General features: G+C 37.8%; 1 protein-coding gene across 2 annotated transcripts in view; it reads right to left on the bottom strand.

The window, feature by feature from the left end:
• The window catches only part of RASA1 (RAS p21 protein activator 1), a 60,101-nt gene extending 33,428 nt beyond the window's left edge, over nt 1-26,673 (bottom strand). The window contains exons 1-8 of one of the 2 annotated variants that reach the window (XM_042866151.1): nt 26,294-26,673; nt 11,413-11,562; nt 7,615-7,750; nt 6,928-6,998; nt 4,207-4,324; nt 3,138-3,169; nt 1,375-1,427; nt 572-722 (exon numbers count right to left, since the gene is read on the bottom strand). In XM_042866151.1, coding sequence (XP_042722085.1) covers nt 572-722; nt 1,375-1,427; nt 3,138-3,169; nt 4,207-4,324; nt 6,928-6,998; nt 7,615-7,750; nt 11,413-11,562; nt 26,294-26,673 — 1,091 coding nt within the window. Of the gene's footprint in view, nt 1-571; nt 723-1,374; nt 1,428-3,137; nt 3,170-4,206; nt 4,325-6,927; nt 6,999-7,614; nt 7,751-8,648; nt 8,748-11,412; nt 11,563-26,293 lie in introns of those variants that run through there. The other variant, XM_042866152.1, reaches the window with a different exon arrangement.
• Nucleotides 26,674-26,910: the final 237 nt, after the last annotated feature.

Below are 26,910 nucleotides of genomic sequence, written 5' to 3'. Positions count from 1 at the left end.
ATTGTTGTATTGTTCTATCATTGGCAAAACAAATGCACTCCAAGTTTCCTCATTCTAAATGGAGTCATCTGCAATTTCTACCAAAGTATCACTTACTTACTACACTGCAATTTAGTAACTTTTTTCAAAAAATGAAAATATTTTTTCCCTTCCCTGTAAATAGCCATTTCTCTTATTCACACTTTGAAAGTCCTGTGGAATATTTCAGGAATATAAAGATTTTAGTTTTATCTCTTTCAAATGGAGAAGAACTTCTATTACAAACAGCAGCTTCCAAGACAACACAGCATTCTGTTAAACCCCCACACACGACCCATATGATTCACAATTTATAGACTGCAGAAACTAGTTTGCAGAAGAGCACTTCAAAACAAAAAACCAAAATCTATGCACAGTCCTCAAAAACTTGGTTGGTTTTAACTATTAGGATAGCTAGGCAAAATATTCAGTATGCTGTTAAGAAAAACAAAGTCTTATACCAGTCAATAACTGGTATAAAATACAGGAATAAGATACAGAAATCTTACATGAACACAGAATAGACACAATTCTTCTTACCACAATAACTTACCTGTTATAGTATCTGCCTCCCATCATAAACTGATTGTTTGCTGTTGGACATATTTTAAATCGCTGAATATTTTCACTGGTCCGAAAATAAAGTGAATAATCACCGGGTGTATTATCTGAAGGCCTCACAAGAAAACTGCACACCTGGCCAACTGAAAAGATTTGACAGCGTTATTTAATGCTATTTTTTTTAAAATAAGTATTACTTACAAATCTCATAAATTTCAATATAAACCAGAAAGAATTGTCCACTTAAAAGATACAAAGTTGATGAGGTAAGTTTCAAGAGTGATCCCAAATCAGATGTTAACACAAAATTGTTTAGGTGTAGATGGCAACCTACTTACGTAGCGCCAATAAAACACCTCATAATTTGTTCTCAAAAATTCATTTTTCTTCTTATGTTTGAAGTATACATTTTACAGTAAGGGTCAGAAATCTTGTTTTCATTTCAGTAAGTATTTCCTCTTTGAAAAGATTTGGAAAGCCTTTATTATATTTTCTTTTGGTCTAAAACTATTGTTTTCTCCTGAGAAAACCTGGTATTTTTTTAATCCATGTATTAATCAAGAAGTATTTTATTATTTCAATGAAGATTATTAAATTAGTTGTACTTAAGAATTTAAATATACTTGATACTCAGCCTTAACAGTTTTCTTCCAGTGTAGTATTCTACTGAAGTAACAATCGCAGAGTCTGATCAAAGACAGTCGTGTACTCACACATGAAACCCACAGGTTTTGTCACACAATACACACAATGGCTTTGTGCTGCTAACTACCCCTATCTCAGAAATACAAGTACCTGTCATCAGCAAATTGTAAGCCTCTTGTTTGGAGATCTTCCCATGGAACCATCTTAACAAAGATGAAGAGAAAAATTAGAAAGCAAGATCTCTTTTTCGTTGTGGTGACATCCAAGGCTCTGGCACCTATGAATTTATTTTAAAAGACCTAATGCATAACAGATGAGATAAGATTATGCTACTCAACGCTTCTATTACACCAACAGCACGAAAAAGGTAAGATTAACAGGCATGTACGTTATTTTCAAGAAAAAACATCCAACACATGGAGTTGATGTTCAAATCTGACTGCATTTAGAGATTTAAAAACAAAAAAAACAAAAAAAAAAAACAAACAGAAACAACGTTAAAAGGGTAGCTAACTTAATAGGCACTATGTGAAGTTAATCCTATACAGGAATTTCCCAAATCATGAAATCCAAGGCAAAAATAAGGAGGATAAACACAGTAATGAGGAAAAAAAAAAAAAAAAAAAAAAAAAAAAAAAAAAATCAAACTAATTTTGCCAGAAGCTGTGGAAAAAAAACCTAGGTTTTTCTGAATGAAAACGACTTCAGTGTACAATCTTTTATGCTCTGCAGAGCCCTGTGTAAGAGCAATGTCCCAAGAAATTTCAGTAGCCCCTGTCTAGTCTCAGCCTGATACCAGCAGTCAAAGAGCTGACATTATAGTTTAGGTTCAACACATCACGTGCCACAAGTTAAAATCTCATTCTACCCTATAAAGGGAATCTAAAATTATGGCCTACAGTTCATTACATTTACATTGGCCAGGGTATGGAGCAGAAGGCTCTCTTATGCATTAAAAATGAGCTTGATTTCTAAATCTTTTTTCTGTAAAAGATTTAGAGGATGTTTTCTTGCTACTGCAATATTTGAAGCAATGCTGTCTCCCCAGAATTCCTCTGAGTACGGCAAATATCTGTAAACAGAGTCAACCTCCAAGCATTTAATTACAGATTTCTTAATAAATAAATATATGTTCCTGTATTTTTGAAAGCTCCCTGCTGCCAAAGTGACTAGCAGAACATTAGGAAAGAGTAAGCAAAATAAGTATCAGTGATGTTCTTTTGCCATTTAAGATAACAAGAAATGCCTTATTCAGCCATCACCCTTTTGGAGACTGCAAAGAGGGCAAGAGAGACAGGAAGCAGCAGTTGCAGTTACCACAAGCAAATGCAGGACAGACAACACAGCCAAGCATAGAGATTTTCTGAAACTTGCTTTGGTCTGTACTACTGAAAACAGTGTAACTATCAGCAGTCTGCTGTATCACTACAGAATTAAGCCTGAAATGTATCCACTCCAAAAAAAAAATTTCAAATACTGAAGGAAAGGGCACAATTATCCCACAGCCTTTGGTTTCCACCTTTAAGAGTTATTACATGGAGATAATGAAGATAAGATGCAATTATTACACCACCATTCTTCTGCTGGTACTTTGCTCTGTCTCCAGCATCTGCAGCTGAATAAGTTCTGAATAAGGCTATCTCTAAGGCAAAAACTGCCTTTGCTCCACTGTGCATATTTTGGCTGAACGTTACCATACAAGATTCATTGAAGATTTTAACCCATTACCAATAGACATCACTATTACAAGACTTTAAGGTCTATTTTCCACGCATCTTCAGCAGCTGAAACAGAAAAAAAATTCTAAGGCAAAAAATAAGCATCTTCTGTTCACCCTTCCAAAAGCCAAGAAACCTCATAGCTGAAGTTTGTATTTTATGTGTTAATAAACAAACAAACAAAAAAATCCTTACATTTTGCCTTCATGTGGATCTTCTTCTCTTCCCTAATGAAAAAATTGACATATTAAGTGCATGACAACAGTACAGGTTAGGTCAGAAAATAAACTTCATAGGTTAAGATCTTCTGTTTAAAAAAAAAAAAAAAACTCTAGGATACTTCTGAACTAAAAGGGTTAACTGCAGTTCTAGGAAAATGAGTTTTCCTCTTCGTTCTCTAAGTGGAAATTCAGCCAAAATATGTTCTTTGAGATAATCCTGTCATGTTTCAAGTCCTTCTTTAAGGGTGACAAATTTTAAAACCAGCTTTCCTCAGGTTAACTTAATCAAGAATATAGAAGACTGCAGTTTAATATTCCAGTACTGCTGCCACATTATAACACATATCTCTGAAAAGCAGCTGCAAGTAATTATGCTATTAGCAAAAATACTTAGACTACACAGGAAAACTTTATCAGGACTCAAAAGCAGTGCTGAGGTTAAAAAAAAAAAGCTCTTATTATTTAAAACATCCTTTAAACCCTCTTTTCCCTTGCAGTAACTCAATTATCTGCATGTCACCTGATTAACTTCTTGAGCTCTACCTGTCTAGGTATAATCAGTTCACTGGTATGCTTTTTATCTATTATCCTTAAAAATCACCCTCCTACAACAACGCAAAATTACATTCTGTTTAGATTGTGAATAGGAAACAAAACCCAAATGCAACTAAATAACTCAGATTGTTTATTAAGAGAGGTAAGTCTAGGAAACTGCTTAGTAAATCTGCAGTACCACTCATTTACATTTCTTTGAGCAACATGTAAATAAGAGCTTTTTTAATGCTGAATTGGGCTTACAGGTCTGTTAACACTATTTTAAAACAGTCAGATTCAATTACTAGGCTTAGAAAAGCACACAACTGGAATAGAAATTGGGGGGTTGGACACGATGAACTCTGGAGGTCCCTTCCAACCCCTACAATTCTGTGATTCTGTGAAGCAGTGTCACTGGTTTAGATAAATTCCAGTATTTCACCAATTTACATTTACCATATATATGCGTACAAATATAATTTAAGAGACTTGAATATAAAAGTACTTACCACTTCCTCTACCAAATCTTCCACAATAAGACCTTGTTCATCTGTCCGAAGGTTTGTAACCCACATCCAACCATCTTCTAATTCATTATGGACAATAAACATGTCTCCTTTAAGGAAACTGAAGAGTTACAGTAAGAATAAAGTTAGAAACAGGCTCATAATAAAAACTTTAAGACAAAGAATTATTGAGCATTCTTTTGGCAAAACACTTGAGATAAGCTGCATGTGAAAATATATCAGTTGATATCCCAAGCATGCACACATGTATTTTCTCACAGCTATCATATACGAATATTTATACTTTGATTTACATTCAAAATCTAATGCATACTTGAATTCTATCAGCTTGGAAGTATGTTAAGTAGGCACAGAACAGAAATAACACCGCAACAGTATTAGAAGATAGAAACAGTTTTCTTTTATCAAATAAAGAACATGAAAACAATCAAATATGCCATTAATAGTTTATATGAAAATAACATTCCTTACTCCTTAATATTGTTTAACAAACCTAATCTCATATAATGAAAGTCTGTGGCGTACCAATCATTTATGTTTTCATATACAAAAACAAGTGCTACAGAGTACAGAATAGTTACTAGAACATCCATGCAATTAGCTATAAGAAAAACATAAATAAATAGCACTGAGATGCTCAAGCAAGCTTCGTTACTGGAAGGATGGGCTAATTCAGTGTTATCACAAACTCAGGTCATATGAGAACGTTTCACAGCAGCACAACAGAACTTCTTAGTTAAGTTAGATGTTAAATCGGGGTACAGGAAGTATCAACTGACATTGAAGCTCATTCATTAACTATAAATCCAGCTCAAATTTACATAGCAAATTTCAAAGAAAATGTATCTCATTTGAGACAAGAAAAGTCTTCAAACAGCACAAAGAAAACAAACAAAAAAATCCCAATGAAACAGGGAATTAATTCAGATTGTAATGGACCCAGATTTTAAGAATGAGTGATTTCCAATTTTGATTCCATTGATTGCATCAGCTCTATTGCAAAGAACTACTCAATAAGTTAATGCATGGAGGACAGAATGAAATCAACCCTGCAATACTTAGAACTCTAATGTTGTGGTTAGAATTTACAAAATTCTAAATTATGATTCAGCCAAATAGCATCTTCAAGTGCATGTTAATTTGATCTAGAATAAACTGAGAAATCTGGTTGCAGTGTGCCAGGAACAGAAATATTTTAACCAAGCATGTCTCACAAGCCTAGCACAGAACTCTGCATTTCTTTCGTATTTTACAAAAGGGAGAAAATGTGATTTTCTAAGATTTGTACTATGATAGCAAAGAAGTGAAACACTTTTCTCCTGTAAACTGGTACATGCAGTAAGGTACTTCTTGGACTCCACTGGTACTTTTATTTTTGCAGGTAGCAGGAAGTCTTACTTGCAATAAGCAATCAACTCCTACCAACTTCTCCTCCTCCTTTTAGGAAATAATCACCTCAGTGAAGAAAATTCTCATAAAATTATTTGAAAAGGTCAGACTGGATTGCACTGCAAACTTTGGAATACTCTTTGATCTTAATGAGGATATCAAGGAAATAAAGGATATACTTTTTTCTGTATTTTTACAAATTAGTGTAGTTCAGTTTGAAGGGATCTGCAAAGATCATCAAGCCCAACACTACTTTAGGTCAGTATTCCCAAAACCAAGCCAATTCTCAATTTAAGTGGAATATTAAATCAACTAAGTCAAACCAAGATTAGAAAACTCTTTCAAACCCTCCCACTTTTCCAATAATCCCTCTCTCTCTCTCTCTCTCTCTCTAAAATATCAGTAAAAAAGTATCAATTCCAAGTAACTAGCATATGCTCTTCACTTGGATGTGGGACTGTTGGTTCTGTTTCCTTCCTATGTAGCACATAACAAAAAAGCAAAAGAATCACAGTGTACAGACAACCCCTAAGAAATAACAGAGATACTACTGCTGCTAGAAAGGAAACGAGTAACAGTGTAACAAATAAGTAAAACATTAAGATTAGCAGAAATTATACATTTAAACATGGTTCATTCAATACAGAATTTTTGAAGGGGGAAGAGAAATTAGATGGGAAGCAGGAATAATTCTTCCACCAGGTAAAGACAGACAATGAGTTAGACCTTAGCAACTGACAGTCACCGAGCTTCTACAAAATCTATGCTGTAACATTAAAGAACAAGGGCTTTTGTTTGCTTGTTTTTAACACTGCTCCATATTCTTATTTCAAAAAAGGCACTAAATAGGCTATTCTTAAATTTATGAGTAGTCAATATTCACATTCTGGTCCCAGCAATCGGGACTGATTTGGCCTCAAACACTTACCTGCTATTAGTTACTTCTGCAGGCAATTCAGGAAAAAAAAGCCTAGCCCATTTAGCTCAAACACACAACATACGTTTGAATAGAACTCTGTCACACACATTTACTCTCTATAAGAATGTAAGTCTTTGCAAATTTTACTTCAGAAACATAACATTACTAATTTTAGTTCATCAGTCTAATTCTTCATAATTAATGCAAATACACAGAAAAAATGTTATTGCTATACCCAATAACAAAAAAAGACATTCTTTAATATAACCATGTATTAAATCTAAGACGTGTCTGGAAAAAAAAAATCTTGTTTATCTTGCACATGAATATACATCTTAAAGCATTAGTATTTATAAATACACTGAGATTCACAACTTCGTGTTATTAAAGCATACCTTATTTCGTCTGTTTCTGGCACTTTGGTGTAAGGCAGAATTGCTCTAACTCTCCTCCTGTCCTCCACAGGCTACAATTTAAAATGAAAGCAAAGATAAAACTTTCTCAGTATTGCTCTCCTCAGCACTTCAGAGTGTCTTAAGAAAAAGACTTGTAACAGTCACTTACATCCCTCCAAGCAGTGTAAAATTTTCAAAGCTCAAAACCACTACAAAAACCACAATTAATACAGCTGGCTTCTAAAGCTGTCATTTCATTTGTCTTTGAAGCATGACAGGTAACACTGGCATCTTCAAAATACATTACGATAGGGTAATTTCTATGTGAGGTGTAGTTCTAGACTTTCTTCCACTTACAAAAGTTTAACTATCAGAAACATCTTTGTTTAGGGGCATAGTTTCCATGGTTTTAATAAATGCTAGTAAACTGAGCACTTGAAAGAAGCCTCACTTTCAAAATCCTTTTTTATCTACAAAATGATCATTTAGAAATCTGTTAGATACACAAGATACCACAAACCAAGAAGTTACCTACATTACTGGATGAGAATCGCACTCTTGTTCACTGACGTCATTGCTACTTTCAGAGATATCAGCAATATGTAATAATGAGTTTTCTCACTGGAAATTTTCAGTAAAGACACTTTGGCTCTTAAAAAAAGTCACTATAAAAATGTTACTCCTTACCTCTGGAGGTGCTACTGGAAATAGTAACTTTTCCCCCTTCAATAAACAGGACACATGACTGTAATAACCAATTAGGTCTGAGAGTGAAGCAAAGCGACGTCCACCAATGTAATAGTCCCCACACATGGCGATAATTCTGTTAATTAAAGAAGGAAGCTTGACACAGGAAACTTCTTGTCTACAAATGGCTTTTTCCTACTTTTTTTCTTTTAAGAAAAGACTTTGAAGCAGAGTGACTACATTCAGTAAAATATAATATTACAAGATCTCTACAAACAGATATGCAATTATTAATTAATTAATGGGTATTTGGTCAAAAATTACTGATAAGTATCAGAGAAAACAAATACGTCAAGACTGCAAATGAAGCATAAAAAATGCAACTTACTGAAACTAAAGAAATTTAACAGAAAAATGTATTTAACAGTGTCCTGGAAAACTGACATAGTGCTTTAGCATACACAACAACATTATTATGTGCATCGTGCAGGACACACAAAAGTATCAAGTTATATTAACAACAAATGAATCTACTTGATTACAGAACGCTGAAAGAACTTCAAAGATTAGTCACTTTCCTGAAGTTATTTAGTACCCATGCTAAAAAACAGAAATTAAGAAATTATTTGAAATAAAGAATAAGTAGATATTTCAATTTTTCCAAGATTTGCTATTTGACAGGAAAGAGCAAAGAAAAGCTCTGCAGTTGTTTAACACAACAACATTCTTACAGAACTGTTTGCTTATCTTTAAGGGGTCTGTTTTTGTTAAGATGCACATTCATGAAAACACTATCATATCAAAAATGGAAATCATAATCTGTATTCTCACTGCTATTCAGTACAAATTCTAAAAGGAGTCAGAAATAACTGATCTGGGTAAAAGGGTTAACAGCATTAAAAGCATTCCTGTTATGCTCAAGACTCATTTGTAAAACTAAGAAAAGACTTAATATGAAACAATCAGCAGTTTGGACCAGACTATCAGAACAAAAAAAAAACCACAAGTATCTAAATCAGTGGCATCAGGCAGACCTGAATTTTTCCAGCAGTGCAGAGACCAGACAGCAGGCTAGAGAATACCCCGCTCATCCTTCAACTGCTACCTGGAAAGTAACTGGGAGCTGGGAGAAGACAGTGGTACAGAGACCGAGCAGCTCGTTAAGTTGCACAGTGAAAACAAAGAAGCACTCATCGATACAAACATCATTGTTTCTGCTACAACTATAAAACATCACTGTCTGGTTTTTGTTTAAATCAAATCTGCAGCTGAGCTTTCAAGTGAACTGCATCGTAAGTAGAAAAAATATTCCTACTTTTCTCTTGAATTTTGGTTGCAGAGTGTCAGTTGCTTTTAAAATCTTATGTACACCTCTACAAATTAAAGTCTAAGAATACATACTACTATTCATCATTTGATAAAAATATGAGTAATAAAGTCAAGAAATTGAGAAACAAATTATTACCAAACTGAGCACGTTTTGCTTGTTAAGAAAAATAAAATCTAAGAGCTAACACTAATTCACTTTGCAGCTCCCATAATGGAAACAAATTATCTTTAGGATATTTCATAGTAAACTATAGTAGAAGTGCCCTACTTACTCCTTATTTTCTTCTCTAGCTTTGGAAGCAATTTGAAAACAAAAATAAAATCAGCTGCCAAGAAACTTATCCCTCATCCAAAACGAGTACGCTGCTCACCTGCAACTGCTTTTGGAAATTCTTATTTCCATTTTTTTAACAAGTCACTATTTTCACACACTACAAATCTTTCTACTCAGTCAGCATTTTGAACTAAATGATTGCTGCCACACATCAGCATAAAGCATAAATAAACATGAACCTTCAGAAATGAAATTGTTTTTTAAGCATATTTGACTCTACTTTCAGTGCTGTAAGAATATAACTAATGATTTAGGCCAGATATTTTAGCATATTTTCTGCCAGATTCCTTGTGAAGTTACTAAACAGACTAGGTTCTAATTAAAATGTTGTGTTTCAGATTAGTAATTCAAGCATAAATTATATCTGTCTTCAAAACACAGAGCCCAACACTATACGAAGCCTTCTGTAATCACACAAAATCCAATAGGAAAGACTGAAACATAAATATTTCCTCCCATAATATGTGGTATCACTCAGTAACTCACCAACACTTCTGTGAAAAAATGATTTCAGCAGATTGATATGCTATCCATTAATTGCATGGCACAAAAAGCATTTTCACCTGATGTTGACATTTTACTTTTACTGTGGAAATCAATGGTAAAAAAAAAAAACAGAGGAAGATTGTTTAGCAGTGAACGTTTACCCATTTCTAGTAGGCTATCTGCCCTGATGGAAAAACCACTTCTGCTCTGTGGGATGCAGGAGAATCATCCCCATATTTGCTTGAAAGTACTTAAAGACAATATTTTTGAGTACAGTACTTGTCTTCAATTTGATAGTATTTCTGAGTGCAGTACTTGCCTTTCTCATAACAAAGGAAAGCACACATGTAGCAAATAAATGAGATCTTAAATAACATACCCTATCTCTGAAGCACAGTATCAACAAACAAATTAATCGCTTCAGATAGTCATTTTTCTATATGTGTATTTTAGGGATGCTGGAATGAATGATTATTTAAGTTCTTAATGGAACTTTCTTTATGGAATTGGAAATCATTAAAGACAATTTTCAACCTGCACTGCCAATATTCAAGTGGACGAGGTTGGCTTCAATAATAAGCTAATAGTGCAGGACTCCAGAACAATAATAGAAAGCCACCATTAGTATACTATAATTTTCTCCTATTGCTAGGCAAGAGGCTGCTCCTAAACCATTATCTGTATAGCTGAGAAGCCAAAATCGTTAGCTCAGATGACAAGATGCAAACATGACATACTATACGTGTGGTACACTGTCTGCATTTAAGAGAGTTTGTGTCAGTGTTAGATCAGGACCTATGAACTACATTTCATCACACAGCAGATGCATTCAAAAACTCCCTACATTTGTAAGTCACACACATAGTGGCTTATATGATGGTATCTTGGATAACTCCCTCTATCACGAGTAAAAGAATTTAGTTTGCATTTGTTGCTTCTATTAATTGTTCTCCTGTCAAGGGTTTCTTCTGTTTCCAAAGAAACTTGCTATTTGGCCTACATTTTTCTTTATTTGCTCTCCAGTTTCGTGAAAATGAACACTGCATTGCAACACTTGATTTGTTAACTAACATTCAAGCTTTTCTAAGCACACAACTCATTTACACTAAAGAATAAATGAACATATCTTCATTAACATACATACACAGCTTGCTAATGCTGAAATAACCCTAGTTACAGTTTGGATAAAGGGCTATTTGTTTTTGGAACAATTAATTCTAACACAGGCTGCAAATTGTTTCTAAGCAAACCCTTATTAAATACATAATCTTTTCACTTATTATTTTATTCCTACAATTTAAGGAGACAATCAGATTTGTTAGTACTTCAACACTTAAGTATGCCCTGTGAACTAAAATGACAACTGAAGACCAGATCCAAAACCATCTTCATGGCTAACATAATCTGCATGTTACTTTAAGACTATTCACAACAGCTTAAAACAGGTGTCTCTCTTTTGATGCTGGGTTTCCTGCAAAAGGATTCCAGAGTAGCATGCTTTAGAATAACTAAGCACAAGTTAAAAAGTATACCATAAAATAAAAAGTCAAAAATACTCTATTATAATACAGTGCTTATCTGCTGGCATAAGACAATAAGATAAAAATAAGCAGATTACAGTAATTTAAAAGAAAATATTTTGTTCTCACCTGAAGTGATTGACATTTGTTTTACTAAGGAACGAAAGCACAAATGAACCTGGTCTCCGATCACTTTCTCGAATAAGGTAACTTCCAGGTTTTCCTGCCTGCCGAAGACGTTCTTCTGCAATTGTTCTGTCAAGCTTTCCATGATACCACCTGTAAGAAAAGCACAATAATATGTGTCCTTAGAAGTTAAAGTTTTTGTTTATTCTTGTAGAATAGACTTGCAAAGCCAAAGAAAGCTCTCAGAACTGAGGTAACTGCAATTTCATTTAAAAAAATATTTATTACATACTTACGTGTGTGAGCTCTTAATTTACAATAAGTGCTTCTAAGACAGCACAGATTTTAGATAACCTGTTTTGCCAGATAACACATTCTGAATGAACTCAAGAGGCAGAGGCTATATATGTCATCTTTTTCCTCCTCCCCGATTTGCTGTTTTAAACAGAATCAGAGATGACACCTGACTTGAAGACTCTTGCATTTTAATATAAAAATGAAGCCTAGGCTTCATTTCAGGCTGGAGTTGCAAAGTGCCTGTTCTCATCCCACACAAACCAATAATCCAGCAGCAAAGCCTGCATCAAATAAGAGTGACAATAGTAACCAAACCACTGTCCAGTCCCAGAATAGTCTTTCCTAAATCACAATTCATGCCCCATCAGTTACAAGCTAGTGCAGACACACAGCAAATTTGGACCATAAAATATGACAAGAGCACTGCAGTTTCAGTTTGTAAGGTGAAGATAGTTAACAGTGAAGTATTAATCAGCCGTACTTCAGTTCTTTGATTTATATAGCTCCCACCAGAACCTCTCCTAAATGACCCAGTATTGGGTTTACATACACACACAGGAAAATGAAGTAAAGGAAAAGCAATTTAAATTTAAAAAGTGGTGTTCTCATGTGCTAATCAAGGAAATGTATCCAGGCCCATTTGAAGGTTGCAGTATGTTCTAGAGCTACATAATGTAGTAATTTATTTGGTCTGCATCCATCAACTAATGATGCTTAGATTCAGACTTCAATTTCTGCACTCAGGGAAACACCAGTTTTCATATTGCCACAGTTACACAGTAACTAAATCATTTAGTAATTCTGATCAGCCACTTGATTCTGCCAGATATACACGAGCAGGTAAGAGTTATAAAAAATGAATTTTGGAACAGATGTGAAAAGTACCTTAAAAAAAAATCCAAACAGCTGGGCTGCTGATGAAATCTAGCCAGAAACATTTGTTTTACGAAATGGAAGCGAAAGCAGAAATTTTCCTTGAGGGCAGCTTTTATCAGAGTGAAGATCAGTCGGGACTCTGCAGATAAGCATCACATACTGCAGGAGCAGCAGCACCTGTGCAGATACTGTTTGCACTGGCAAGGCTGTATTTTTGCTGGTATAGGTCTCCACTGCTTCTCTTCCTCATCCTGAGGAAAACAAGCTAAACCAGAAAAAATGCCACATTGTCTGCATGCCGGCGCAGCAGCTGAGGCTCCGGCAGGCCAACCAGGCTGCAGAGCTGGTGCCTTGCTCACCGCGTTCCAGAACCGCACGGCCTTGCTGGCAGGAACTGCCGGCTTACAAACAGCCTGCACACAAGTGGATGGCACTGCTCTGAGAGCCCTCTGTGTAACTGAACTAAATCAGGATGGTCTGTTCCAAACAACCTAGGACAAAATATTCTGCTCGTCAGTGGGCACAGTGTGGCTAAAATCCTGTTAATTACAAGCATGCCACAACCTGGCTTCGCTCTTCTGGACAGACTGGCTTTCTGAAAGGAATGAACTCCCAGGAGAACCAAGAAACTTTCCTGATCAAGAAATTATTTTAATCCAACATTCCGTGAAGTCTATTTTAAACTAACAATGAGCTCACTCAGCTTTTATTTGTTCCTATTTATCACCCACTTAAGAAAAATAATCATAGCTTCATTGAGAGACATTATCTTTGATGCCAAACTTAAGGCACATTTTCAAAATCTGGATGATGTCAGTAATATGGAGTGCAAATAGGAAGAACAACAAACATACTAGATAAAAAAAACACATGATTATTCGCCAATTAAGTGCTCACCTTTTTGAGATTTCTCACAGTAATGGTCACTACTAACCTGGATGCTAACGCATTAAGACCAGGAGCTCTGAACAAAGAGGACGCCCTTGCAGCTGTTGCCCTGCCTTTAACTTACAACTGAAGGTAACACACAAGTGCCAGTAGAGCAGTCTATACACAGCAGTGATAACAGAAAACAGCTCAAGTGATATCCTCAGGAAGCCTCTGCAGATAGCACACATCTTCAGAAAACAGGATACAGACTGAAGTACAAGCTTCTATGATACCATGACAGTAAGCAAAATGCTTGCTGGGAAGCAACTGCATTTTTCCAAAGACTGAAGTTTCATCACTAAAGAAACACTTTATTCAAGTGCATAGATTATGTTTTTAAAAGCACATCTTTTACTTCACTCAGCTATCACTTGATCTCAGTGAAGAGGTACTCTACAAACTTTCATCACTGCCTTCACATAGTTTAAAAGTAAACATGAGTAAAGAATATTCAACAATATTGTCATACTTGTTCTGATTTAAAGATATCAAGTGCTTGGTTATTTTTTTTGGTATATATCTAGTAGTGTCATCTTTCTTAAAAAACTCTTGCTAAGCCATAGGTTGGCTTTGTTGTGGCTTTTTTGTTTTTGTTTTGAAATACATCCACAGATCAATTTTTCTTTCAACACTAACTAGTGTGACGAGCACATATTCATACTAGTGAAAAATATCATAATTCATGGTGTTACAAAGGAACACCCACCCAACACACAACGCTATCTGGAAGAAAAAAAAAAAAATTACAACAAATAACTGAAACTGTGCAACCAGTCCTAATCATTGCAGTTTCAGAGAATAAAGAGTATAGACAACCTGAAGGACAGGCCACGTCCTCTGACTTTCTTCCTCAATCAAGTATCTCCAGCAAGCTTGAGTTCAGTTTCTCCAAAATGCACTACTGAAACATACTTTCGCCTCTTAGAAGGCTCTACAGAACTAGAACTATCTGTCACAACTTCAGCATTTTCAGCCTAGTGTAATGTACATGTAGCTGGAAGAAACACAGCCCATTCACAGGAATAAAACTGAGTCCTATCTACAGTATAAGACAAGATTCATTAAAGAAATTAAGGTTTGAATAGGAGGGTGTCAAATGCAAACAACTGTGCAGCTGTTCCTGAACAGAATGTTGCTCCCCTGGCTGAGACTCTTACTGCTTGAGCACTCGCAACAGTAACTCACTGCTGTTTGGATGTATATCCTTTATCGCTGCCAAAAGCGATACCCCTATCATTGCTAGTCACTTCTGTTTTCTTGTCTAATCCTACCTAGGAACACTTATTTTTAACATTAGCTTTCTAGATATTTATATGTTAATAATATGCTTTTCTTGGTTTTTAAATTAACATTATGAAACAGCACAGAATCAAACAGCAGTGATTTGATACTTTTTAAGGTATGAAGTTTTAAGGTATGAAAAAACATGAGTAGTCTTGTCACAGAAGGCTACGGAACGATTCAGCTACAGAATGTCTTACCAGCTTTGGATCATAATCTCAGTTGTTGTTTCCATGACCAGCTGTTTAGGCACTGCTGTAACAAACTTATTACTCACACCGTGACCTTTATTTTAATTCTAAGAGTATCAATTACAGACTTCCTTGTTTCAGAAACTAGTCTGATGCTGTGCAAGAAAATACTTCCATCTGTTAGTTTAAATCAGAAGCAGAATATTCATAACTTCAACGCTGTGTACCATAATCTTAGTTACTGCAAGCAAACAAAGAAAACACTGCATCATCACAAGCAGCTTCTATGAAGACACACGCACCATGTAGCGACCCAGGAGAATGCTGCTGGCAGTGCAGCCACAGCAGAGGAGCCAGCACTGGTACCTCTGGTCAGAAGAGGAGCCCAATGGTTCTCCACATAACACAGAAGAAGCAGGGCAGCAGAAACCCAGTCATACCTGTCCTATCAAATCTAGCCAACACTTCCTTCTGGGAGCAGAAATCTGATCACATCATATCCCTAAAGAAGCTCGTGGTACAGTAACAGGACTTCTGGCCCCACAGACGTGCTACTAAGTCCATTCAAGAGGACAGGCTGCAAAGCAGATGGTGGAGTTGCCATCTGGAAGGAGGCAGCTGCTACTGTGTGTGGAAGCATGTCACATTGTTCAAACAAGTACTTTTATTTGCATGTTTCCTTTTTAAGTGCAAGAAAAGCAAATGCGGATTTGTTGTTCTATTCAAGCATCTTGCTGTTGCAGCATGCAGCAGTCTTAACTTGGAGACAATGTAGACCAGGAAGAGGGCAAAGCAGGAAAAAGCACTAAAGGACTGCAAAAGTAATTTTCGCAATTTAGTAGAAATGAGGATACAGATAATAAGTGGAGATCTCCCTTCTACTACTTAGAAACATATTACAGCGCAGAGGAAAAATCCATCATCAAATGCTGTATCCACTTCACTCAAAGCTCATCTTAGCCACACACCTTGCTGCTAAAAACAAAATCCAAAAGAAATAGAGAATTGCTAAGAGATGTGGTCAGAGCTCCCTTCTTAACAATGCACAGTCAATGGTTCAGTACTTTCTTTTTTTTTTTTTTTTTTAAACACACACTACAAACTTTTATTATCACCTTCAGAGACCACATAAACTGTGCTCCCTTCATAAAGCAAAAGAGAGCAAAGATATGATTACCTTAGACTAGGAAAATCCTTCAAAAAAGCTTAAAATGGCACAGCAATCTTATCTTGAGTAGTCTCATGGACACATGAAATCAAAACCAACAAGATATCCTGTGCTGTTATTTCTTATCATTCTGTTAATACAAGCCATTCCCTCTCAAACTTTCCATTCTTGGTAATAAACAATGGCAGACCTGACATTCAAATCCACTGTCTGTCTCCTTTCAAATTTGCCAGTTCCTCAGTTTGAAGCGTATTCTCAGTGCTACCATTTTCATTCCAATGCTGCCCCTTAACAGCTTATCCTTCATCTATCGGATTCATAAAGCTGCATTCTATGTAAAGCTACACTACATCCTTTATGTATTCTATTTGCAAAGACCAAGCAGTTCCACTCAGATCTTTGTAAATTCGCTGACTAATTCTGTCCTGCTAAGTCTATCACTCCATAGTCAGCAGTTTTTGATAGGGTCTTTGCAGTTCTCAGCAGTGCAAAAAAACTTCCTGCCTGAGAAAGCTCTACAAACATGGATCATTTGCTACACTGGCTGCATCTGCAAAATACTGGAAGAAGAAACTAATCTGAAGCTACGCAGGTGTTCTTTGTCCAGTGAAATGGATGAAATTGGAATGTTCAGTACTACTGTAGGTTAAGTAAGGGTTGTTAATACCTTTCACATACTCACACATTTTTGTACAGAGGCAGAGTGCAAGTAAACCTGATTAGGAATAAATATGCTTATATCTTTTTACTGTTCCAAAACCCCTTAGAAACGCTTGATAGAAACCAGAGCCATGCTGCACTTGAAGACTAGGAACCAAGCAACAGATATCAGTCCCACGCTAGGACTCGCACATACTCCCCAAAAACCACTAAAACACTTCCAGCAAAAGATATACCAACTGTGGACTTGGGAAAAAAACAGCCCCAACAAAAATCAGTACATCTTAATACAAAGACTAACCCAAGCTGAAAAAAATGAAGCAAGCTTACATTCAAAAAGCAATAATCTAAACAACTTCGTTAAGACAAGTGAGGTTCCATAAGTTTTAGTACTTTAGGGATAAACAGCTTATGAACAGCATACTATTATTAGAACAGAGATGTGACAGCAGCACAACAGTACACAATGCAAGCAAAGGCGCATTTCCAACCCTACCTAGTACCTACTTGCTAACAAGAACACTGACTGTTATTTCTTTTTTGCAAAAGCAACTTATAAACAAATGAAATACAACTAAAGACACCAAAAAACAACTTGCATTTTCTTAGTAAAATGTCAGTTCAGATAATAAATTCAGGAACTCAATACAGTTTTTAGCAAGTAGTTTCTCATTTTTAAAAGTTACTCATCTTCACACACTTCCCACTAACACTTTCTAGTCAAAGAAAGGCCTTTTTCTATTTAAACTAAGAGCAGTGCTATTACAGAAACAACGTTAATATTGTTATGCAAATCAAAAGATATTCTTTGACAACAACTGATTAATTTCTAGGATAATAAGAATCTTTACTGCTGATAACTCCATGAAATGCATCATTAGCTCCTTAACTTTCCTTCTCCCTGCACCTTATCCTCTCCTGCATCCCATCTTGGACATTCCCCTTGGCTTTTTATTTTCTGCCAGCTATGCCAGATTTGCTCAATCATCACTAACTGAAACAAATTTTTGCTTCTTAGTGCCAAAGCTTGGCTTTCACCTCCTGGTCAGTGGTACAACTGGGTTAAAACCCAAAGGAATCAAGCAGAGCTTTTTGTTCTGTGCTTCATTCTTGTATGCTAGAATGTTTCTTTGCTTCTTGCCCATGGAGAATTGTTGCTCTAAGGAGAGAATCCTGGCAGCTCCAGACTTTCAAGCTAGGAACAATACATAAAGTAAAAGATGTCCAATGCTTCCCACACACAATAGAGATAACAAGAGAATATACTCAATTGCATACAATTCATTCAATCATTGACCCTAACAGTTATGACATCAATAAAACCATGTGTAGAGCAAAGACAGAACCTGCTTCTAAAATTGAATTACAGAACAATTACTGCAGAGGCTTTGTGATGTTTTGGAAGAATTAAGATATTTCCCATGTATATCTTTGAAACAGTAAAAATAACAAAAAAATCTCTGCAGATTCTTAAAATGAACAAAAATCTCTCAAAGAAAAGATCTAGGGAAAAGGTACTGAGAAATAGCTGTGGTTTGAACAAGTTAATGTTTGTAAGTCACAGTGTTCCAGATTAACAAAATATCTAAATACAAATGCTGTAAGGCCTCCATTGTTACTCATTAACAGAGGGAGATGTACAAAATGAACAGATTTACTTTTGTTCTTAAATTTCATACACAAAAGCCTGATGCAGTTCATATATAAAATAAGCATACAAAACCCAGCAAGCCACAGACAGAATATCCTTTTGTGTGTAGTATATGTGGGTCAGCATTTATATATATGCTTAATTTTACAGGAAACAGGTGGACTCAAAACAATAATAGACCAAATATTTTAGGAAAAGAAAAAAAAAAAACTTAAATAAATCCTCACAAAATTATTTGATTCTTGAGCTGATCATCAAAGACTGACTAAACCCCCACGGCTTCTTGAAACTACTTCGTGAAAGAAAGCAGTGTACTCTACAAGGGAAAGTTCACAGAAAGAACTCCTGTGCAAGTATCTCCAATAGCTAAGGATGAGAGAAATAATATAAACACTCCTGCTGGGGCAATGGCAGTAACAGAAAATCATGGCATTGCAAATACCCCCATGTACTTGCAAAGTCATCTTCTTCAAATACATGCAACTAAAATATTTCTACATTAGCATGTATATTCCAATGCAAGGAAAGTTTACACTTACAAACAAATAAAAACAGCTATCACTTGAGGATGGTTGAGTACTACTGTTTCAATTCAACAAAAATGAAAACCCTAAAAAAAAAAAACCAAACAAACTGAAACTTGAAGATGAGAAATCACGTTTTTGGGGGGAAGGGCGGGAGGAGGAGGCGCTTGATTACTACTGGTGCTTTCATTACCAGTGGCTCCTCACCACAATGCTGCTCTTGTACTCCACAGCTAGAGAAAACAAAATGATAAAGATGCTCATGGGTTGAGACACGAACAGAGAGATCACTCACCTAACTACCATCACATGTAAAACAGCCTCAACATAGGAAGATTAATACAATTTATTGCCTACTGCTAACAGATTGGGGCAGTGAGAACTAAGAGCAAGCTAAACTACCTTCCTCCTACCCAACCACTCCTACCTCCTCTCACTGAGCAGAAGGGAATAGGCAATAAGGGCTGCCATCAGCCTATAGTGTTTTATCTCTGCCTGTCCTCCGTCATCACTCTGCCCTTGTCTTCCTCCTCCTCTAAAATGTGCCTAGAGCTTTCATGTTCATTTACCAACAGTGGTTTCTACACAGCCTTTAAAGTACACCTATTAAAGTAATAAAACGATAACTTAAAAGGAAAAGTTACATATGAAAGCAAACTGATTACATAATTAAGCAGCACTATGAACTATCCTAGAATTTATTTAAAAAGCAAATTCCTGAGCTTTTACAGTAAAAATTAGATTTGTCAACATAAAAAATATTGAAGTGCTATTTATTCTCCTAAGGATTTCTTGCACTTTAAAGCCTTTTCTATTAGCTGATGTCACTGAGGTGATTCCAGAGTACTTTAAGCAAAGAGGCATCATAACAGTCATCTTCAACTATATAATCAGCACATTTACATAGAATCATTTAGACCATCACTATGAAACAGCTACTGGGGATTGCCTGCCTGTACTTCCACCCAGTTCTTGAAGCAGATCAGATATAGCAGGCTGCTCAGAGCCACAGTTTACAGGTTACATGCATCTCCAAGGATAGACTTAATGATCTCTAAAGCAGCCTGTTGCAGTACTCTAACACCAAAGTTAAACAAACAAAAATAAACTTGTTTTCTATATTCAAGTGTAATTTCAAGTTCTTTTTTTTCCTATCTTCTTTCTTGTCACTAGGTAGCAAGGAGAAGAGCTTTGTTCTCTTATCTTAGCTCCCTCCCACCACCTACAAGATGAGCAAGATCCCCTTTAGCCTCTTACGCAGGCAAAACGATCCAAACCATTACCTTGGTGGTCCTGTGCTGGACCTGGTTACAAGCATTTTCAAGGATAGAGACTTCATAATCCCTAAGGGCAGCCTGTTGAGCATTCTGACTACCACCAAAGTTAAACAAATAAATATTGGGGTTTTTTTCTGTATTCAAGAGTAATTCCAAGTTTTTAATTTTTTTCCTACATTCTCCTGTCCTATCAGTAGGCACCAAGGAGGAGAACTTCGCTGCCTTATCTTTGCTCCCTCCCATCATGTGTAAGATGGATAAGGTCTTCTTGAGTCTGTTCTCCAGGCAAAACAGTCCAAGCCCTTATCTTCGTGGTCCTGCAATGAACTTGTTCCCTCACGTCTGTCTCTCTCTTCTACAGGGAGACCAGCACAACACCTGAGATGTGCCTCAGCAACACTGATCAGAGAGGAAGACTACCTCCCCAGATCCACGGACACAGGTCCTTGTAATGTCACCTGAGACACCACTGATAACTCTCTTTTTGCTACTCTTTTTTGCTTGTCTGTCAGAACCACTTGGTCCTGACACAGCTGTGAAGAGCCACTTTCCACCCAGACACTCCCCTGCATGTACTGGTGGTAGCCCTTGTAAGGTACAGTTCTGCATTTCCTCTGCTGAACTTCAAGAGATCCCACACCACTTTACCTCACCCACCAGCTACATCAATGTCTTGGTTCTGTCGCTGTTTGTGAACTTTCTGAGGGTGCACTCTGTCCCATCACTGCGATCAATAACACTATGGGCTCAAGGGTACAATCTGAGGAACACCTGCCTCCAACTTCATTTCATGTCACTGACCAACAAGACCCTTCACCAAGGCCCAACTTCTACGTTGGCTTTTCAACCCACCGCACTTCCACTTACCTAACCTGTGTGCTGTTAACTTATTTGCTATATACTACAGGAGACAGTGATAAAAGCCGTACTAAAGACGAGGTGAACAATATTCACTAATCCTCCAGCACGCACCAAGCCAAGGATCTCACTGTAGAAGGCAATCTGGTTGGTTAAGTTCAGTATTCTCCTCAGCAGACCGCTATCCATTGCCTTCAACACAAAACACAACAAAAAGACAGAATAAAGTGAAAACAAACTTTTCTTCCATTCTGGATGGAAAGAGCAGATGTTTTATGCAAAAGGTAAAGAATAGTAAAGGCTGTCTGCATACATATAAAACAGGAGAGGGAACCTGACAAGCATTTGAATAACACTAACATTTCACTGGTGCTGAGCATAATTTGAAGAAAGGCAGAGGAAGACAGAATTGTTCCACTGGAATACTTCTATGAAGCACAGGGACCACATTAAAACATGATGCCTCCTATTATATCCACTAGTGAAATAAATTCCAAGATTTCTTGGTTTAGTTTTAATAAAGGAGGAAGAAAGATAAGGGATGAAGTGAAAAACTAATGCAGAAGTATGGAAACAATGGACAGGATCCACATTTGAAGAGACCCAAACCCATGCTGGTAAATTCGTGCTTCTCCCCACTGCCCCTCTACAAAATATTAAAATAACAAAAGGCAAAGGAACATAGCACAGTGCTGTATTTCTCAATAGGTCAGGCCAGAGAAAAAGTCAGTCGGTCTCACACTAATATTCTGGAAATTGATATATGACAAAATTCAAACAAAATAAAGCATAAGGGAACATTCAATCTGCAGACAAAGCAACACCATCTCATATTAGATAGAAATACTGAAAATTGCTCATCAAACCAGCATCAAGTGCTGTTCTACTGTCGTTTCTCCTCATCTAAAGTTTCCTTTTGTATACATATCTATCACATCAGTTTACTTACTGCTTTGTTTCTTTCATATGGTTACATGCAATTTTGCTCTGCTGCTCTTAACCATGCATGGAAGACAGCATTTCTTATACCACATATTTAACCATAACTAAAACTACACTTTTTCAAACCAATTTTATAATTGGCCAATTCAGCACACTACTCAGCCACCTCAGATAATTATCAATTCCTGCTCCCCACAGAAGGTAAAAACCTCATTTTTTTGAAAGAAGTAAATCGAGCTGCTAACTACAATAACATTAAACAGCAATGGAACCTCATACACAAAAACACAAAGATTCCAAAAACCACGTTCTTTTCGTATTAGTTACCCAAATAAACAAACGTTGCACAACTCTGGACTTGCCACCTTTGACAAACTTACCTGAAGAACCTGGAATTCACTCTACGTTTGGACATGAAAATATTATTTCCTGCAATCCTTGCTTGTTTACTGTTTCCTTACGCACCTCTTTTCAGCTTTATCTCACTATTATATTGCTTGAACAGAGCATTGACTAAAAATATATCTGCTTTGGGTAAGCTTTTTTTTTTTAAAAAAAAAAAAACATAGTATTTTGACAGCCTGTTTCATTTTGTAATGTTGTTAGCTTTCAATTTCAACTGATTTCTGCTTAAAACTGCTAATACTGTTTAAAAAACACCATGTGAAAATGAAAATTTTGATGAAATACCCAGTAACTGCTTCTGCTGCTTTAATAGAACAAAGACATTCCAAATAATCGTGCCAAGTAAGATTTTTAGTCTAATATCCAAACATCTAGCCTATTTCACGTATCGCTGGTTGGTTACTAAATTAGGTAGCATTCACTAATTTTGAAGGTCAATCCCATACAACATTTCAGACCTCCATCAACCTGTCAGTTGTGCTTAGTAGATGAGAAAAAAAGCTGAGAAAAACCAAGAACAAAACACAGAATTGCCAATTTTATTCCTTAGCATCCTGTGTGCTTCCCATCCAGTATTAAACTACAACAAAAAAATGCCTTTGCTACACTCCAGAGTAATGGAAAACTACACACGCACACTGAACAGACAAGTCCTGAGTCAACTTTGCTCAGTATCAAAGAAGATGAGTATCAACACTACCTGGAAATTTTGAGCTTTTGGTTACAGAGAATCTGTTACATGCTGACAGTGTCCTCCAAATGCTGGAAAATCCAGGAAAACATATTGAGAGAAGACATGTTCTCTTTTTCCTTAGCATGTGGAAAAGAAGAAAGTAAGTGTATTTACTGGGTGCTTGCTATCAAAGATGAACATATCCTGATGTTCCAAGCAAACTGTATTTACAGTATCCTGATGGGAAGTGCAGAATTTGCATTTGTTTTACTTCTCATCTCTTCAGGTTTGCTACTGTGAAAATCTGCATATCACATACATGGTGCTTAGAAACTTACTCATACAAAAAAGCATGTCATTTATAACACCTCTATGGTCACAAACTAGTAAACTGAGAATTCACTCAGATATACTTTTTTTTAATTTGCAAAGCAAATCAGCAAATGGAAAGGTTATAAAGTTGTGCTTAAGTTTCTACAAAAAGCTTTGTTTAATTTCATGCATAAAAGTCCAACTTCAGACTGCAGTACAGCTAGGAAATACCAGCAGCAGCTTTTACCAGATTATTTTGTATAGAGTCAGTAACCAGCAATTCAGTAAATCCTGAAATGCGATGCATGCCAAGGGAAGGGAAAGAAGCCCAGTGAGTTTTACTGTTGTGAAATAAAATCTCTTTTCATTCTTGTACAGGAGATAATGTCACATAAAGCAAAGCCAAGAGGGAAGAGCAGTTTCAATTTTCTGAGGTGCAAATACATTATTTATAAGCAAATAAGACAAAGAAACAAAACAAAGTCCCAGAATTATCCATCAAGCCGATCATGTATGCCTCCCATAAAAACTGAATGAATTAGGAGGAAGTGGGAAAGGGTGGAGCTGGCAGTCACATTTAAACAAATGGAACAGCAGTTTTGTAATCATATCCAACTGGACAAATTTAATCTTAACTATAAATTCAATTATTGTTCCTAAAGACTTATAGCAGACCTTTTCCTATATAAGATTATAGATAATATTGATCTTTGTTTTGGTAATAAATCAGGAGTTTAATTCCATAGTAGCAGATGGTACGTCTAGAAAGAAAGGGCCCTTCCAAAATAAAACAGCAGGACTGAGAGGATGTGATTTGCTATCAGCATATGGCCAATCTGAATGACTTAAATACAAACGATGAAAACTGACACCATAGATGAGATGAATGAGAATGCAGTTCTATTCAATCAACTTTTTACTGAAAAGTCACACACCAAGGGTTATGTGACAAAGAAAAAGCTGTTAAGAACATGGAGGTAGGAGGTATGAATAAATCTTCCAAAATTCTTCATTTGTTGGATCTTTTTTTAATGAAGGATTCTTCAGGAGTAGAAAGCTCAACTCAGAGTTACGCTCCGGTTCTGCAAAGACTTCCGTCTCCCTTTTGTCTGAATAAGGTACTGTTAACCAGAGCAAACTGGGGCCTGTGCAGCCTTCCCCTTCCCCTCAGCACACACTTGTCAAAACTCTTAAAGACAGACATTGCTCCAGCACTTGAGTCATAGGACAATGCTCTGACAGCGAGTTCCGCTCCTATCTATGGATGTCCTAAGGTATTTAGGACCAAACAGGTGGTCATTTATAATCCATCACCCATTTCCTAAAGACACTTCCAAAAAAGACTGCACTATTTCTGACTAACATAACTGAATCTAATGGAAAAAAAAAGCAGACTGATCTTCCAGAGAGAAAAACAGAAGCAGAGAACTGTCCATTCCAGTGATTTGACAATTCTGAAGAAGCAATTTCACATTCACGTGCCTCTATTTCCCTCCTGATCCTTTGTCAGAACTGCCTGATCATATTTCCAGCTCATTAGTGATGCCAGTCAAAGACTGTTCAAACACTGTCTACACAAAACAAGGTCTTATGTTAGCAAACTTCCACAGAAAAAGTCAAGAAATCAGCAGATTACTAGGAAGACTGTCAAAGTGAGAGATGAATTTAAAAAGGATCCATAACAGTACACTTTTCTGTCCTACTGATGACTTCAGTGGCTTCTGAAGCCATGGAAATACAATAGTGCAGAAGTCTCTGATAGTGGAATTAGGAAAGAATGCAACAAAGAATCCAAATTCAGATGGCCTTTCAGGTTGTCCTGATCTGATGAAAATATCTGCCTAGCCTCATGGTTTCACAGAATCACAGACTCATTAAGGTTAGAAAAGCCCACCGCAATCATCTAGTCCAACTGTTTCAGTACCTCAAAGCCTAATGTTATCTACTATCCCCTGAAACTCCAGGAACAACACATTTCCAGACTATTTGGTGCAACCAATGGAGCTTTTGAAGCAACTTAATTTTTTAAATAACCAGGCACCCCCTCAGAGGACTGTTTTCCTTACTAATACATGGCTTTCAGTGCTTCACACAAACCTGCAGACTTCCTACACTTCAATCCAAAGGTTGTGCATGGAGCATTCATTAATTAAACAAGCTTCACACAGCATTATCTCATCCTATATTTTCTTCACTATATAAATTCAGAACTGCTCTACTCGAATTGCAAAATTCTGTTACCAGCACCGCAGGACTTCCATTCACTTTAACAGAGATAAGAGAATGAAATCCAGCAGGAGGTTTGCGGGATTTTTTTTCACCAATGCCTCCTGTCTACATATAGACAAACTGGAAATAGTCTTGCTTTAAACAGGCTGAGCAGCCAAGTCAAGCACTATTCTATAAGAACAGCCCGCCCACTATTTTAAAGCAGAGGAAGAATTCTACTCATTGTAAACCCGCGTTGTTCCAGAGCGAGCGAGCAAGCCTCATATTCCCTGCTCCACGAAGGCAAACACGTGCGTGCAAACTCCGTTTTATTCCTGTACGATATAGGAAAAGCTCTGTTGCTTGTTTTTTTTTTTTTTTTTTTTTTTTTAAATAAAGTTATAAACAACGGAATGCAGAAGGATGACGCGAGGAAAGCCCCGCTTTGCACCACAGCGAGATCTCCGCCTGTTACAAAGTTACCGACGCGGTCCCGAGGCGCTCCGGGAGGCGCCCCCGGCCTCCCCCCGCCGCACGGACACGCGGCGCTGCGCGGAGCCGCGCTCTTCCTGCGCTCCGGGAGCGGAACCGGGGGGGGCCGTGCGGTGCGGCGGAGGGGCGCGGTACTTACTGGTTGGTGGGGGGCGCGTTCAGCGGGATGGCCACCTCCTCCTCCTCGTACTCCGGCCCGTCCAGCGAGTCGCCCTCGTCCACGGCCGCCAGCCCGCCGGCCGGGGGCAGGGGCGGCGGCGGCGGCAGCGGGGGGAAGGCGGCGGCGCCCGGCTCGCCGGGTGGCGGCGGGGCTCCGGCCGAGCCGAGCGCCAGCAGCCCCAGCTCCGAGCACAGAGCCGGGCCGGCGCCCGGGCTGTCCCCGCCGGATCCGGAGCTGGGCGGGAAGGCGCCCTGCGGCCCCGGCGCTATGCCGCGGCAGTGCCCCGGCTCTGCGGCGGCCGCCGTCCCGGTCGAGGAGACCGAACCGCCGTCCTCGGCCCCGGCCTCGGCCGCCATCATGTTGAGCCTCGCCCCCCTCTCCCCTCCGCCGCTCGCCCGCCCGCCCGCCGCCGCACGCCGGGAAGGTGGCGACAAAGGGGCCCCGGCCCGCCCCGCCCCGGCGGGGAACGGAGCCGGGACGAGGGCAAAACTCTCCTGGCGGAGACGGGCCGCGAACAATACCCGGCTGGGCGGGGGCTGCGCGCTCACGGCGGCTCCGCAGGGCCCCGGCGCGGCTGCCTCGGCCCCGCCGGCCGC

The sequence above is a fragment of the Lagopus leucura genome, unplaced genomic scaffold (assembly GCF_019238085.1).
Source record: "Lagopus leucura isolate 7727_CA_CO unplaced genomic scaffold, USGS_WTPT01 Super-Scaffold_810, whole genome shotgun sequence".
NCBI classification, from domain to species: domain Eukaryota; kingdom Metazoa; phylum Chordata; class Aves; order Galliformes; family Phasianidae; genus Lagopus; species Lagopus leucura.
Note: the sequence above shows the minus strand (reverse complement) of the source record. Positions and strands in the feature narration are given on the sequence as shown.